This window comes from Desmodus rotundus, chromosome 1, assembly GCF_022682495.2.
Source record: "Desmodus rotundus isolate HL8 chromosome 1, HLdesRot8A.1, whole genome shotgun sequence".
NCBI classification, from domain to species: domain Eukaryota; kingdom Metazoa; phylum Chordata; class Mammalia; order Chiroptera; family Phyllostomidae; genus Desmodus; species Desmodus rotundus.
The window spans coordinates 52,410,492-52,422,932 of NC_071387.1; the positions used below are offsets into that span (position 1 = coordinate 52,410,492).

Genomic DNA, 12,441 nt, shown 5'->3' on the forward strand with positions numbered 1-12,441 from the left:
GCTGGGAGAACGTGAAGAGGAGAGACATTTAAAGGGTAGATGCAACAGGATTTGATGCAGTCATGCACTGGGTCACGTTTAGCCCAGTCGGTCACGGCAAACACAACTGGTCTCTCTTGCCAGTCTGCGCAAGTTTCTAAGTCACAAACACCAACACACCTGTAATGCCCGAGTGAGTCGAGAAGGCTCTGTGGAAAACATCAAAGCCAGCCTGGCCCATGGACGTGGGGACCAGGTAGTCCTCGAAGGAAGGCACCACACTGCAGGAGCTGCTGGGCGGCATGGTTCTCTGGGAGTCCGGGTAATGTGGGGGGCAGAATGTCTGCAGCTGCCCATAAAATCCTGAAATGCAAGCACGGCACTGAGCTACTGCAAGGCACAACTTCCAAAGATTGTTCCAATTCTGCCAGACCCTCATTCAGCCTAGCTTCATATGACAAAATGCCTTTAACTCTTAAGCTCACCCATAAAACCTTCTAAGCAAGCATTTGGAATGCACCTTTTGGGCAGAAGTGCTTCCACCTTCAGGGGCTCTCGAAGTCTATTGGCTTATGAAATTTTTATTTCTGCTCTAGTGCCTGAAGCGGAAGGGTATCTTACTCCCCCTAGACTCTCCAAAGAGTCTTGGACACTGAAGGCCTGACCTGCAGAGGACATTGCTACCCTGGCTCTCCCATCAGATTTGGAGTGCATCTTCCTCACTTCCTTTATCCTATATTCTGTAGTTCACATTTAGTAAAAATCTGAAGAATTTTAGAAAAAGAAATAGAGATCTAATCATTCACCTGTCCTTCTAACACATAAATTCATACACATTTATATCTTCCTCATTACTTTGAATAGGTACATAGTATCCCACAGTTGGATTACTGCAATTTACACAACTATTGTTATTGTTGATCTTGGTAATAAATGAGAAAACTGAAAGTGAACAAATAGTAAAATGAAGAAATATGTGGAAAGATTTCTTAATATTTTTAAATGACCATCAATATCTTGCTAATCAAGCTTCATTTAGCTCTTTCAGTGTTTTTTCTCACTTAATGGAGTTTTCTTTGGGATCCTATGTGGTCTTTTTAAAATAATGTCCCACACCTTCCTTTTCCTTTTTCATCTCTGCCTCATGATAAATTCGGGCCAATGGATTACTTTCTTGGCATACAGTACGCTTTTAAAAATATAATAATGAAATCTTCACTTGAGACTTTATTAAAGGGAAAGTTGCAGCTCTGCTGGAAACCCTCTGCATTGTGTCTGCTTCCGCAAACGTACAGTGTGAGCATCACCGTCTGTTGTGAAGATTAAGCAAATCATTAGATAAGGAAATCCATATATAACATTTTTAAGTGCTTTATAAACATCAGTTATTATTGCTATCACTACTCTGGTTTTGGTGGGAAAAAATAAGGGATTAGTAGAGGAAGTGCCCCAGGGTCCCTTGCACAATATTAAATGATAGAGAACACAGAACTAATCCGTGAACTTTGGACCCTAGTCCTGTGTGCCTTCCTCTACCAGAGCAGCCTCTTCTTAAGATTGGAAGGCTTTACATTTGGTTAAAGAAAATTAAGTTCCTATCAACAGGCAGGGAGGTGCTCCCTGGGTTCTTTTTTGGCTCCTTAAATACAACCAGGGTACACTGACATGTCGGGGCTATTGTGCTCACAACGCTTCTCATTTCTGACTGGTACTCTAACGTGTAACCGCTCACGTTCCCCTTGGCTGGGAGGCCTGTTCTCTGCTTGCTGGAAACATTACCGAAGAATATGAACTAAACTGCCCATAAAGACACGGGCGGGCCCTCTAGGAGCTTATGATCCAAGACAGAGAGATAGATGCAGGTTTATACACAGGGCACACGCATAGTAGAAAATAAGTAATAATCTTCTTCATAAGCAGATGGTTGTATATTTGTATGGAATCAAGAAAACATCCACATAAAGTTTGGGGGGAATATTTAATGTATGTTAGCAGTATATACTGGAAAACACTTAACGAATTTCCACATCAAGGCAGGAGAAGAAAAAAGGGAAAATTATTGGCTCTTCTCTTTTTGACACTCAGCGGCTTCTATATGCTCTCAATAGAGAGATGGGCACAGGACCCACACAGCCACTCAAATTTGACCACCCGACATGGACAAACTGTCAGTCCCCTCGCCACCAAAGAAATAAAAGTCAAGGTGATGATAAAATACTATATTCTACCTATCACATTGACAAGGATTTCTAAAAATCACCCTGGTGCTAAAGTCAGAGTGGCGGCGAAGTCACTCTGCAGAGCGCTGCAGACACGGCAAAAGAGCATGAGTCTTTCAGAAAACAATTTGGTAAGCTGTATCTAGAACCCTGAAGGTGTTCATGCTCTTGAATATGGAAATTTTACTTCTGGGAATGTACCTTAAAAGTGTAGTCCAAAACCAGAAGAAACTGTACACCGTCATCACAGTGCTAGCTGTCATGATGGAAAACGGAAGAGTCAAAATGGCAACCATAAGAGAATGGCCAGGCAAACAGCGGTGCATGTATATGATGGGAATATTAAATAGCCATTAAAACAATGATTATAAAGATTTTACAGTGTGGAAAGACTATTACAAGGTTCAGTTGGAAAAAAGCCAAGACACAAAGCTGAATACGGAGACCAGGCTCAGTTATGTGGAAGCCTACGTACGGATAGATTGCAAGGCAACCTACCTATAGCTGTCTTTTTTTTTGTTTATATTTTTCTGAATTTCAACAGTGGTGAAGAGCAAGTACTCTGGAGCCAGATTTCCTGGGTTCAAATCCTAGCTCTACTACTTACTATTTGTATAGTCTTGGTGAACTACTTGACCTCTCAGTATTTTAGTTTTCCAATTTGTAAAATGGAGTTAAACGTAATACCTACACCTCACTGAATTATTATGAAAATTAAACGAATATTTACATGTTATATAATATAACCTGATAATATAATTAGTCATATAATTAATATATGTTAAAAATGTAATTTATAAAATATATAGGTTCACTAAATAAGGAAACAAAAAAGTAAAATTATTTCACTATGATGTAGTTCTTAAAAAAAAAAAACATTTACGAAGAGAAATAAAGTTTTCAAAAAGGCAGTGAGTCCTTCAGCAATAACCGAACATAAGAATGAATAGAGTAGCGGGTCTGTGGCTCGTGTACAGCTCCCAGGTGGAATCCTCTGGAACATTCTTGGCCCTCAGGGACCTGAGCCATATACTTCTTACCGATATTGGTTCCCAGATCCTGCACTAATTGACACAGATCCTGATTTCATCACTCACCAAGCACGGGCTCAAAACAGCAACAAGTTTGAGTGGGTTGATGAACCCGGGATGTGCAGCTTTGTGGCTTGTGAGGTCCCTTGAACTAATCATTACTTTGGGTACCTGGCGGCCAACCACACGTAATCATGGCATACCCATCAGGAAGAAAACATTACCATGAACCATCATGGTTGGTTTATTAGAATGTAATGTCTCCTCACTGAGCAGAATAGACAATATTTGCTATTTATTCCTATGTCTGCTATGCTTAAATTTGTCACCCATAAATTCCCTGGTAGTATTCCTCAGTGTAATGTTACTCTTCCAAGAAGAGAAGATATTTTTCACTAAACTCCCCATCTCCCCAAAGGGGGACATTAATCATTCAGGTGTGTCAGGTACAGTGATACGGACTTTCACCTGCCTTTTGTGAAAACCAATTCATTCCTTCTTTCCTATCTTCTCTCACGCTTCTACGGGAGAGCAGAAATGTCACATGGCTTCAATCTACATTTGAGCGCTGTGATGTGTAAGAGTCTATAAGGTTTGAGATGCAGTGAAATGCACCCAATGTTAAATACTAAATCCAACATTCTGGGCTCCATTTCCCAGTTTCCCCTGTCCATCTGGACCTGCATAAGAGGGCAGAGTGGACTGTAATTCCTGCCTGTGGGTGTCTTGGCTGACACAAGAAATAGTCGAAACCAGAACAGCCCCGCAAGCATGTTTTATCACTCTCACAGCCAACTCAGGGAAAGAAAATCCTCTTTATTAAATCCCTCCCTTCAAGAAGCCAGTTACAAGAGATGCCAAGTGCACTGGTGTGGATGACTGTGGTCACTGAAATCAAAGAGCTTTACCATATCCTCTTCCTACTGCTATTTCCATAAAACTAATGAAATTTTAAAAAATTCTGTTAGGGTCTTGCCACATACACAAACTGAGAAAAAGCTTAACTCTTTTTTTTTTTTTTTTTTGATGAATGGCTCCTGTATTCCAGCTGTTGGATTTCACATAGTAACTTTGGAAGAAACACTACCTCTCGGACCCAAAGCAAAATGAGACAAGATGTTAACACATTTGGTGAACATAAAACACGAGAGTGATGGCAAGGCCAGCCAACCTGTCCGCCAGTCAGTCAGCGGCAGTTATCAAGTATGGTCAAGGTACCTCCAGAGAGACCGAGCAACAGAAGACAAGACCTTGTCCTCGAGGAGTGATAACGCAGTTAGAGCGAGAACATACACGTTTATAGTAGTATGAGAATGCACACATGAATTTATGTTGGCAGTAAATGCTGGCTGTCCCATTTAGTTATAAAATCACTCCTCCCCCCAGTTCAGAAGTTATTTTACCTCCAAGAAGGGAGGGGCAGGGTGGAGGGGAGTGGGGAGGAATTTGTAGACAAACTTATTCTACCCAAGCTGCAGCTCCTAAAGGTCAGGGAGAATCATTCCTCTTCTTGTAAATTTTGGCAAGTTTTTTTTTTTTTCCTTCTAAAAACTAACTTGTTTTTATAACTATAAAAATGCTTGGAATTAAATAGACCAATTGGAGATATATACCTAATGGAGATTAGTATAAGCAAATAAAAAATTATTTTTATTTCTACAATTCAGATATAGCCAGGTATATACACATAAAACTGGAATTTTGTATATAATGTTTTGTATCCTGTTTTCTCCCCTAATACTGCCTATGAGCTTCACCTATTAAAATTTATTCTTCAAAGCCCTTCCTCTTTGTCACATGGGGTCCCTAATGTTTCTATGATGGTAGTTTAGATCAGGAGTTCATGGTCATTCCTTCTGCTAACAATGATAAAGCAGCCCCGTGAATGTGGCTGTGGGTTTCCTTTGCAAGGTGGGAGGGGAGTGGAGGAAGTTAGAGGAGAAAAGAACCGTGTGACTAAGTGTAAGAGTATTGTCTAGGGCAGCATCACCCGATAGAACTTTCTGTGACAGTGGAAATGACCTTATCTCGCTGTCCAGTACAGTAGCTGCATGTGGTTACTAAGCACTGGAGATGTGGCTGATGTGATTGAGGACTGGACTTTTAAATTTTATTTAAGTAATTCATATTTAAATAGCCACATGTGATTCCTGGCTACTGTACTGGACAGCACAGATCTAGGGAAATCTGCATTCCCAGGTTTAGCAGACTTTTGTTCCCGGAATGTTTCTGATTAAATTACTGAAGGAAAAACACATGATCCACCAAGAGTTCAAATAAAAGCCAGATAACGGTTCTTAGACTCCTGGCCTTCAAGATAAGAAGTATATTAGACTCTTTATTATATATATCTTTTACTTACAAATTTACCAATCCAGTGTTTATGGAAGGAACAGCAGTAAAAATGTATCTGTAAGCCCTGGCCAGTGTGGCTCAGCTGGCTAGAGTGCCGTCTGGTAGATGGAAAGGTCGCGGGTTTCATTCTTGGTCAGGGCACCTGCCTAGGTTGTGGGTTTGATCCCCAGTCAGGGCGTGTGTGAGGGGAAACTGATCGATGTTTCTCACATAGATGTTTCTCTTCCCCTCTTTCTCCCTCCCTTCCCCTCTCTCTAAAAATCAGTACTATGTCCTCAGGTGAGGATTTTAAAAAACCTATCAGTAAGTAGACAATGGTCACCCAACTTACAACCCTGAAGAGGGCTGATGAGCATTGTTCACGCTCAATTCCAGGGCACTGCCGCTCTCCTGGAGAAACCACTTGTGCTTCTGGAAGTAGAAGAGCAAAGGGAAATGTGTCACCCACTGTGAGACTAGGTCACCATGCCCACTGCTGCGACCACTGGAGGAGCCACGGAGGTGGAGTAACGTTCAGCACAGAGGCCCTACCCAGCTCTTCACTCACATGGGTGTACCTTGTCAAGGTGCCGTGTCAGGAGCTGTGCACTCAGTGGGTTTGTTTATGTAATAGGTGGCTTTGCAAAACAAAATTCGTGTTTACCTTTTTGGTGAGGCTGGGCACCACCACCAAAATCTGGGCACCAGGAAAAGTGAGGGATGGATAACCTCCAGAATTGAGGCTGATTCGTCCCCGAGGCAGGCACTGTCCAGACCGTGATATGGCCAGGTACAGACGCAGACTGCCCATGCGTGCAGACAGCCTACATGTGGACCGCCAGGAAGGTTGCCCCCAACTCCTTCCCCAGCCAGACTGTAGCTGATCAGGCCTGGCAAGATCCTTTGTGAGGTTCTTTGGAAACAATGTTAAGAACATTCGCTTCCCAAGACCCCTTGGCGTCTTCGGATAGGAAAACCCTTCAACTCCTGTGTGATCATTGCAGGGGGTGGGGCGGGGGGCGGACAAGCACTGCAATCTTCAGCTACAGCCCAAATCTCAGGAGTCACCTGTTCTCTTGACCTCTCAGAAGAAACTCTGACTAATGTGTATGCTTGACTTTGCAGCTGTAGTTTTGTAAAATGGGGGTAATCACAGTGTCTACTTCATGAGGCAACTGCAAAGATTAAAGACGATTAAAAGAGATGATCCATGAAAAGTACTGAGCATGAGCCTGGCATGGAGGTAGCACTCGATAAATGTCAGTCTTTGCTTTTCTCTTTCTTTTCTTCTAATAACCAAGCTTTCCAACGCTGATGCCTTCCTTCACTCTAACAGTTTACTAAACACTTACTCCAGTGCTGGAGACTCAATGATGAATGAAACACGCTCTGTGCCTTCTTGGTGTTTATATTTTCACAAAAAAAGAAAGATAAGCATATACATGAAAAAACAAGTAACATAATTTCATGCTATATAAGACAATGAAAAGAAAATGTTCTTTAAGGGATATGTAGGGACGCAACTTTCTCTCCAGACCACACTTGAGGTGGGAAGAGAAAAAAGCAACAAATAAGAAAGAAGCGTGCGTGCTCTGAAAACGCTGTAAGGAGAGTGCTGGCTGTGGTTCCTTCTGCCTGGCCCTGTCTGGTGGGAGCGGGTGTAATCAGGAGCCATATCACAGCTCTGCCGAGCACCAGCCCTGGCAGAGCGGTGCTGATCAGTCTGTGCCTGGGTAGCACATACCAGTGGCAGAAGCAACGCTGGCAGTGCCTCAGCTTCTTGGTGGTACAGTTGTTTGCTAGCCAAACGGAAGGAAGGATGTCCGTTTATGAGCTTTCTGACTATTTTTCAGCAGAGTTTGTGGGTCACTTCAGGAAGCGTCGAGTTTTGCTCCTCGGCCATGTGATTGCTGCATGTGCAGGGGCAGGGGTGAGCCCAAGAGAAGAATTGGAGGGCTCAAATCAGAGAGCTCGGGGACAGGGACATATAAAAAGACACATCATTCTACCCCCTTGGATCACTAATTTCTTCTTTCCCAGTACTGTCTGGCTCTTTGTGGATTCCCCCCTACTTTCTGGGGGCCCTTGAGCCACCCTCTTTGAATAACTTTTGTAATCAATCCATGACACAAGCCAATGACATGAAAGAGGAAGACATAGGTGAATGTGTTGGTGAAGCTCCCGAAAGCCCTAAGATTAGGATCTTTGTGGTTACTCTTTGCAGCCTGATTTTATGCATTGAAATTTCACCCAGAGAAAGGCCCAGGGAGTCACATACTTCCTACTCGCCTGGTACCTTAGTATTAGAAAACTCTTAAGATTTCTTCTTAGGTAGCCATCTGACATTCCTGTCTCGTACAAAGGTGACTAGAAAAAATGTTCTCATTTTATAGACAAAGAGATGGAAGCAGAGGAACTTTTGAATCTCTTGCCATTATAACCAATACTTTGTTGATATGATACCATGCAAATAAGTGAAAAGTAGAAAATTCATGCAACCATTTTAATACTTCCCAACAATCAGACACTTGAAATGATTCATGGGCCCAGCCTTTCTGTTAAAACAAATGGACAGCAGGACTGAAGCAGCCATCGCGGCCTCCTGCGAAGTCCAGCGCTGTCTCATGTGCAGAGCCCTTGCTTTGGTGCTCTCACAGAACACTTTGGGTGGTGTTATATCAACCACTCAGAGAATTCTGTCAGAAGGGAAAAAAACCCTAATACTTATTTGCTCTGAGAAGGGATTGTGTTTGGCATAGAAAATCATCCTTACAACAACTTTTCAGTTAATAAGTATTATTTCCAATTTATAGACAAATAAACTGAGAGGTTACAATAATTTACCCAAATCCTCACAGCTACCAAGTTTCAGAACATAGTCCCCACAGACTTACGCTCATGGACAAAATCCAAACAGACAGCACCTTGCCACTTTTGTTCAGGCCCCTCACTGCCAGGTCACAGGCAACGCTATCCAAGCCGGAGCAACATTTCATAACGTACAAACATTTTCATTAGGGAAAAATATTGAATTAATTAATAAAACTGATGAAATCACCTAATCACTGAAAAATTCTAAAAACCCTCAAGAGTAGAAACAGACATTTTGGAAATTTATTTTGGCCAACTTCCTGATTCCGTTGCTATTTTATGTCTACCCATTGCATGAACAACTCGGATCTGGGTTTGAATCCTGGGTGACCCATTAACCAGCTGTGTGTTGCTGAATAAATTATTTTCCTCCTTGAGCCTCATTTTCTTTTGAAATACCTATTTTATATGGTGTGAGAACACTACATATTAGAATGTTTATAAAGCAGCTAGTGCACTCGTGGCATGTAGTAGGCCCTCAGGAAATTGGGGCAATTATTAGCACGAAAAGCTTGAAAGTATCTACAGATTCTGTTCAGTGCATAAAATATTCTTAAGCAATTTTTCTCTCATAACCCACCACCCTTAAGTATAAAATGATACCACTCTTAAAAGTGAAATCACCGACATTTGATTACCATTCTTTTATCCTGGCTCCTGGTCTTGACCATCAACATCACCCAGGTCTTATCTAGCTAGAACTCTACTCAGTGGGTGGAGAAACCGACTCTTCATTTTAATAGACACTATAAATGGGGAAGCTGTAGGAACAGCTCACAGACTGTGTTAAGGAGACAGATTTTTCTTCAGGCTGAGAATTGAACCAGCTTGCAAAGCATTGAAGCTATTTACAACTGACATTTAAGCAACTACTGTACTGAGAAAGAGGAAAATAATGGAAATAATAACCCTTTAAAATTCCATTTGGGCATGTTCCTCCAGAAGGCACGCCGTGCCGATGGTTCAAATGCGGACCACCGAAGCCAGTGCCAGTATGAGGGCTCCTACTTAGAAGAGTCCACTTGGTTCCAAGATGCGGGGCCATTTTCATCTATAGCCTCTGCTGCCAGCTCACAGGCCACAGCGAGGTGCACGCTGAACACCCTGGGTGCTCTCCTCCTCATGTGCCCCTCACAGTACTTCACCTGGTCTGCAGCAAGCTGCCAACAGCATTTATCACTGTGAGCCACATTCTCAGCATTGCATACTCATTTCCAGGGGGTGGGGCAAGGAAAGCGGGAGAGGGTCTGCTGCTGATGTCGGCAAAGGTTCAAGTAAGGAGATGGGAGTAGGCAGAGCGTGTTGCTGAAATGGAGCATAAGGAAAAGGGGAAGAGCAGAGTGAGAAGAAAGGCGTGTGTAAAATTCTCTTGGTTAAAAGATGTAATTGATTTTCATTTAAATATCCCCAACCCACTGAAAACGCTAATGCGTGGTGGCCTATGGCTTCCAAATTCTCAAAATGATAAGCTGCCAAAGTAAACTAATTGCAGTGTGTCTCAGTAATTGCCATGTGTGGGTATATACAGTTATAGTAAAATGGTTCAGTGAATCCTGACAGTGATAATGCACATTTGGAAATTACATAAAATAGAGTCTCTCAAAACCAGAAGCCCTGAGGAGCCTGAGATGGATTTGAAAGCCAGCTTTGCCCCTTCCTGGCTGTGTGGCCCTGGGGAGACCATAGCCTCTCTGAGCTTATGAATCCCTATTTGTAAGAGGGAGATAATAACATAATCTTTGCAGCAGGAAGAAGCAGCAGCATAGGAAATAGATGGAAGGGGACTTAGTGCCCGGTGGCTCATGAGTTGTCACCCACATACCATCACCTGCCCACTGCTCCCTATGACTCACAAATCCTAGAGACATGTAATGTCTGGGATGGAAGGTGGAGGATTTGGACATTCTGTGGCTGATGGCTGTGTGAACGCTTCACTCACTAGTCAAGGTTGTGTGTAAGAATTAGTTGGCAGTTTCTCTGTGAGCAGGAATCACTCTGTTGCTGCAGATATCAAATAAAACAATAAGTGCGAAAATATTTTAAAAACAGCAAAACTTACTGAAAATTATAGTTCCTACTGTCTCATTATAAGCCTGGTGTTACTTACCACCCAACCTTCCCTGAGTACAAAGGTAAATCTGCCCATGATTGTGTTGAGCTCTGCTCTATAAAGCTCAAGAGAAAAAAGGAAAAAAAAAAAAAAAAAAAGGCTCACAAGCAATCCTTTGACTCAAGGCTACTTGGGCCTAAAACAGAATAAGGGAAGCATGGCAAAGAATGGAGACTTAATTCTATCTGCCCGTCCTTCCAAGCAAACTTTGTTGTAAGAAAGGTTTGGTAGAGAAGAGGATTCCAGAGTTTTAAAGGAATGTTAAAAAGACGTACTGCAGCTGCCCCTGAGGTCTGTGAGAGCCATCTGGCTCTCTATAGCTTTTAGGTTGTACTGCACGTATAGGACTTCCCCAGGACCTAGAGGGAAGAAGAAGCTGAAAAGTATGTACTTCCTGAGTCATGGGCCAATAGCTTGCTTTAGGCCATCCCTGATTGGGAAACCATGGTGAGGGAGCCTTGGGTGGTACATGTAGGTTCTAGGCCCGTCATTCTTACAGTGGATACCACAGCATCAGCTCCACCTTGGCTCTGTGGCAGACTCCGTGAGTCAGAATCTCTGGGTAAAGGGTCTAGAAATGTTTATGTTCAACAGGTATTTCTTATATGAAAGACTGAAAGGCTCTAAGAACATCTTTAGATGATTTTCAATCATCTGAAAGTTTTCTAAATAAATCCTATGAGAGGTTCTAAGAACATCTTTAGATGATTTTCAATCATCTGAAAGTTTTCTAAATAAAATCCTGATAGAAAAAAACAGAACAGTTTTGATTTCATTTGACATGGGGGAGGAGAGCTCTTCTGATGGGCATCTCCTCCCCCTCAGCTGGTCCCCAGCCCTTTCTGCTGACCGTGGGGCTCTTCGGGAAAAAGCTTTGATGAGTATAATGAATGACCTTGGATTACACTCTCAGCAGATACAGATCAAGATGACTACTGTTCCTACCAGGGTCTTTCTATCATAAGTAAATTCTTGGTCAAGGTGAAATCATGGGGCCTCATTTGAGTGACTCAGAAGTAATGGTCTTATTTTGATCCTGTGCCCTAGACTTCTGTTATCTAGCTGTAACCAAACTACCAAGTTATATCCACTCCACTAGCTAGGTGACTTCTCGCTCCTCCGAATCTAAGTCTATGATTATGTAATCTTCCAGCACTCTAATGTCTCAAACAGTGGGCCCCACAGCTTGATTACATCTCCCACTGAATCGCTGCCACATTGCTAAGTCCCTGTTACATAACTGCTACGCCTCCCTAAATCCACTATCTTGAATGTCACATAGAGATGAAACTGGGCTTGAAGTAAAAGAGTACAGCAATCTATATAAGTGGGTTTGATATACCAGCCTGGACACTGCACTGGAGAAACCTGAAGAAGGTCACTGGATCCCAGGGCCCCTGGCACCCCCTTCCATTTGACTTCCAGGAAACTTAACTTTTATCTTGTTAGGCCTTGTGGACACTGACTACTAATCTGGACAACCCAGTTTATGACCTCTGTCTCTGCTCCACCCATCCAGCTAGACAGACTTCCTCCCACTGCCACCTGGAGGCCATGCTCTGGTAGGTGTGTCTAGACTACAGGGTCCTTCCTTTCTTGCTTAATTTCATTCCACACCAAACTCTTGATTTTTAAATTTGCAGTATGCATCTCAAAATGTGCTAGGGTGCTACAGGAAATAACTAGATCGAACGATTCCCTGCTTACATGTAGACCAAGAGGAATATTCTCTCACTGTTGAGTTTAAACACTTAAGCTTGCCAAGAATCGTCCCTTAGATATAAGCTCAGGTTTTTGTCTGTTTTCTCTACTGGTGTAAAATTAGCATCCAAAACAGGACCTGGCACACAATGGGAGCCGGATATTTGAGAATGAAAAAATGAATGGGTGAATGACT

At 42.6% G+C, this 12,441-nt stretch overlaps 1 protein-coding gene across 9 annotated transcripts in view; it reads right to left on the reverse strand.

Moving 5' to 3' along the window:
• Positions 1-12,441, reverse strand: part of GLIS3 (GLIS family zinc finger 3) — a 454,579-nt gene that overhangs the window by 4,948 nt on the left and 437,190 nt on the right. For all 9 annotated transcript variants that reach the window (XM_024555041.4, XM_045191019.2, XM_045191043.2 and 6 more), the window contains one exon: positions 160-342. In XM_024555041.4, coding sequence (XP_024410809.2) covers positions 160-342 — 183 coding nt within the window. The remainder of the gene's footprint in view (positions 1-159; positions 343-12,441) is intronic.